The sequence below is a fragment of the Procambarus clarkii genome, chromosome 80 (assembly GCF_040958095.1).
Source record: "Procambarus clarkii isolate CNS0578487 chromosome 80, FALCON_Pclarkii_2.0, whole genome shotgun sequence".
Taxonomy (NCBI): domain Eukaryota; kingdom Metazoa; phylum Arthropoda; class Malacostraca; order Decapoda; family Cambaridae; genus Procambarus; species Procambarus clarkii.
Window position 1 is genome coordinate 21388878 of NC_091229.1, and position 4931 is coordinate 21393808.

General features: G+C 39.4%; 1 protein-coding gene across 2 annotated transcripts in view; it reads left to right on the top strand.

Moving 5' to 3' along the window:
• The window catches only part of LOC123746169 (uncharacterized), a 23066-nt gene extending 19127 nt beyond the window's left edge, over window positions 1–3939 (top strand). Inside the window, exons 4-5 of one of the 2 annotated variants that reach the window (XM_045727495.2) lie at window positions 1739–1774; window positions 3249–3939. In XM_045727495.2, the coding sequence (XP_045583451.1) occupies window positions 1739–1756 (18 nt within the window). In that variant the 3' untranslated portion in view covers window positions 1757–1774; window positions 3249–3939. The remainder of the gene's footprint in view (window positions 1–1738; window positions 1775–3248) is intronic. The other variant, XM_045727494.2, reaches the window with a different exon arrangement.
• The last annotated feature ends 992 nt before the right edge of the window (window positions 3940–4931 follow it).

Below are 4931 nucleotides of genomic sequence, written 5' to 3' on the forward strand. Positions count from 1 at the left end.
TCATGGTGGGTAGTTATGGTGGTTTATGGTGGGTATTTATGGTGGTTTATGGTGGGTAGTTATGGTGGTTTATGGTGGGTAGTTATGGTGGTTTATGGTGGGTAGTTATGGTGGTTCATGGTGGGTAGTTATGGTGGTTCATGATAGACAGTTGTGGTAGTTCACAGTAGGTAGTTAGGGTGAGTCACGATAGACAGTTGTGGTAGTTCACAGTAGGTAGTTATAGTGAGTCACGATAGACAGTTGTGGTAGTTCACAGTAGGTAGTTAGGGTGAGTCACGATAGACAGTTGTGGTAGTTCACAGTAGGTAGTTATAGGTGAGTCACGATAGACAGTTGTGGTAGTTCACAGTAGATAGCTAGGGTGAGTCACGATAGACAGTTGTGGTAGTTCACAGTAGGTAGTTAGGGTGAGTCACGATAGACAGTTGTGGTAGTTCACAGTAGATAGCTAGGGTGAGTCACGATAGACAGTTGTGGTAGTTCACAGTAGATAGTTAAGGTGAGTCACGATAGACAGTTGTGGTAGTTCACAGTAGGTCGATAGACAGTTATGGTAGTTCACAGTAGGTAGTTAGGTTGAGTCACGATAGACAGTTGTGGTAGTTCACAGTAGGTAGTTATTGCTAGTCACGATAGACAGTTATGGTAGTTAGTCTATGGCAATAGTCTATGGTAACTATTGTGTATTTGAGATGTTTTTTATATTAAGGTTATGGTGAGCTATGGTAGTGGCTACCATAGCTGTGATGGCCTTAAAGATACCTGTAGTGTCTATAGGTTTATGGTAGTATATGGGGGGGCTCTTTATGGTAGCTATTCGCGTGATTGGTATAACTAATTGGCAGCAATGATAAGTCTCAGGGTAGTTTCAATATAGGCCTATTGGGAGGTTTCGATGAGCCTAATAGCTTCCTTTTCACTGAGAATAGGAAACAACATTTAAACAAACAAATGAAGGTAAGTTCATCTCTGTTTATGTTTCAACAAAAACTTGAAGTTATTTTTCTAATTTCATAATAAAAAATAAAGTTCAATATCATTCAATATCTCCAAGTTTTGAATAATAATTTCAATATATTTGCTAATAAAGTTCAAGTTTAGTTTTTCATATTTATCTTCTAAAATTAACATCAGATAAACATTAATATTTCGCTTTGTAACCTAAACATTAAGTTAATCAGTCGCATCTTTTTTTATATATCAAGATATCTGTTTGTTCTTTAATATCTTCTTATGTGGCCAAGGTTCAGTCTTGTTATCTAGCTAAGGTTCAATATATTACTCTTTAATCAAGGTTTAGTATCTTGCCCTTTAACCAAGATTCAAGATTTTTTTGTATATATATTATCAAAGCTCAAACAATTGTTTTGTACAAAAGGTTTAATATTTTGTTATATAATCTAGGTTCAATATTTTGTTATGAGTTCTAGGTTCAATATTTTACTATGAGTTTTAGGTTCAATAACTTGTTCTGTAATAAGTTTAATATTTTGCTATATTTTCTAGTTTCAGTAACTTTTTCTGTAATAAGGTTCACTATTTTACTATGTAACAAAAGTTCAAACAAATCTCTTAAAAAAAACATTCAGTTATAAACGCCTGAACAAAGAGTTAGAATGACCTGGTAAAATATATATTTATATTATAAATATATAAATATAAAATAAAATATTATAAATATATTATAAATATATAAAAATATATATTTATATATATTTACCTTTCATACCAACAGATGGCAGCACCCCATTAACAGATGGCAGAACTACTGGTGAGGCCTAAATCTATAGGCCACAATTTTAGGTTATAATTTAATTACACTAGGCTATAGGCATAGTTTGGGTGGGGCTGAGTTTTGATTTTTGTTCAGTTTCCCCTTTTTAAAAAAATTATATTTAATCTCGTTTTCTTTATGTTTTAACTAAGCATTTGTATATATATAAATCACTGGTCTTCAAGCTTGTATTAGGCAAATCTTACAATCAAAATAGTTGTATTATATTAATATAAATATAATGGTTCTTCTTAACTATTATATCTATATTAATATAGATAATAATGGCTGGGAACAACTAATAAAAAAATTAGGAAAGAAAATTGATGTAACAACGCATTCAAAACTGTAAAATAAAATAATAAACTGTAAATTCATTTACAGGAGCAATTATCACTCAAAAGTGACTAAATTTAAATAGGCAGTGTTTCTGCTGACTTAGCAGGTTTATACAATGTATACAGGATTTTATACACGTTTATACAATATATACAGGATTTTATAGAGGTTTATACAACATATACAGGATTTTATACAGATTTTTACAATATATACAGGATTTTATACACGATTTTATACAGGTTTATACAATATATACAGAATTTTATACACGATTTTATACAGGTTTATACAACATATACAGGATTTTATACACGATTTTATACAGGTTTATACAAAATATACAGGATTTTATACACATTTGGTGCAGGTGATAATGCATTGTAAACAAAGGATTAGAGTTCTTAGTTGGACGGTGGGTATATGCCCTGAGACGTGCCCCATCTCCTCGGGGTGTATATCCTAAGAGATATATATAAATACTGAGAGACCTCTTCAATCCTTGATTATTTATGTTCGTTACTGAATTACACTGGCGAATTGGTCAATAGGCTATCGTAGTGGCCTTATTAACCCTCCAGAGGTTAATAGGCCTTATGAGGCCTACACCACACCGAGATCTTTGAAACGTTGAGTGGCTAAAGGGGAAGAGATGGGGTTTAAGTCAATAGATATAACAGAGGAATTAGATGATGGGAGAATATTTACAGCCGAGGAAACATTCAAGTTGGGAACATTTCACCCCCGGGTGAATGTCGCTTCACAGCAGCCTATTAGATTCAGAACATACGGGTTTGAAACAGTACATCACTTTCGTGAGCCGATTTCATTTATAATTTTTGGCCATAGCGCGCATACTAGCGAAAAGCGACGTTATTTTTAAGAGGATGGGTTGATCGTATCCTTGTGATAGTAGTTCCTTCATTGTACCACATATTTTATTAACTGTTTGGTCCTAGAGAGTGTGATGTGTACAGAGACCATGTGCACAAGGAATACGTTCATGACACACACACACACATACACGAGACAAACGTACATGAGAGACCCCCCGTATACACAAGACCCACACGCACACGCAAGACGTACGTACACAGGTGTTTGACAAACTGTGTGTGTCTTCTGCCTGCAGATGGAGGCGAGTGAAAGGCTTCTGGAGACCCTCGCCCGCAGGAGGTGAATACAACGACCTCGCCCCCCACCCCCCCTCACACACACACACACACACACACACACACACACACACACACACACACACACACACACACACCTCATCCTCGCCGGCGTCTCTACCTTCCCCCTCACTCCTCATACCTCTTTTCCCCTCACACCTCTCATGAGGACTCTTCTCTCACAATCCATGAGGATTCATCCTCATTGCTCGCTGGAACGTCTTCAAACATCTTACATCTTCAAACCTCCTGCCTTACCTACTAACCTAATCACCTCCAATCCATCAACTAACCCAATCATTTCCATTTCCTGACTTTCCCCTTAACCAATCAGGTCACAACACCAATCCTGAACCTCTTTGATGAAATCCTTTTTTCAGCACCTTAAACAAGACCCGGTGACTCCCCCCCCCCAAACCTAAGTCCATATATGAATCCCTTATCAGCATCTCAAAAGAAGATCGACGTGTCAGCTGGTTAAGAGGTTCTTGAAAACCGTTCGAACACCATACAGAGAGATCCAACCCCCTTTTGGACCAGCAGGCGCGCCATCTATCGGCGGTATTCTCCACATGTTCTTCTTGATATCTCTGTAGCTGCGGCACCCTCGACCAAAATAAACAATGCACCTTGTGTATTAAATGTGGTATAGCAATGAATTTCATTTTCATTCCTCCTGTATGAATGGCAAATACAGTATAAAGATTAGACCTACAGCTGTATGAGAATAGTATGTTGAGGATCTTCTAATGGGCCTACATGACCTAACACAGGAGTCAGAGCTAGTTAGACTAGCTGAGTCAGTAGTCAGCAGGACCTAGACAAGCTGACTCAGTAGTAAGAGGACCTAGACAAGCTCCCAAAGTGGTCTGAGAGACCTAAACAAGCTCCCACAGTGGTCTGAGGGACCTAAACAAGCTCCCACAGTGGTCTGAAAGACCTAAACAAGCTCCCACAGTGGTCTGAGGGACCTAAACAAGCTCCCACAGTGGTCTGAGGGACCTAAACAAGCTCCCACAGTGGTCTGAGGGACCTAAACAAGCTTCCACGGTGGTCTGAGGGACCTAAACAGGCTCCCACAGTGGTCTGGGGGACCTAAACAAGCTACCACAGTGGTCTGAGGGACCTAAACAAGCTCCCACAGTGGTCTGAGAACCTAAACAAGCCACCACAGTGGTCTGGGGGACCTAAACAAGCTCCCACAGTGGTCTGAGGGACCTAAACAAGCCACCACAGTGGTCTGAAAGACTTAAACAAGCTCTTACAGTGGTCTGGGGGACCTAAACAAGCTCCCACAGTGGTCTGGGGGACTTAAACAAGCTCCCACAGTGGTCTGGTGGACATAAACAAGCTCCCACAGTGGTCTGGAGAACCTAAACAAGCCACCACAGTGGTCTGAGGACCTAAACAAACCACCACAGTGGTCTGGGGACCTAAACAAGCTCCCACAGTGGTCTGAGGGACCTAAACAAGCTATCACAGTGGTCTGAGGGACCTAAACAAGCCACCACAGTGGTCTAGGGGACCTAAACAAGCCACTACAGTGGTCTGAGGGACCTAAACAAGCTCCCACAGTGGTCTGAGGGACCTAAACAAGCTACCACAGTGGTCTGAGGGACCTAAACAAGCCACCACAGTGGTCT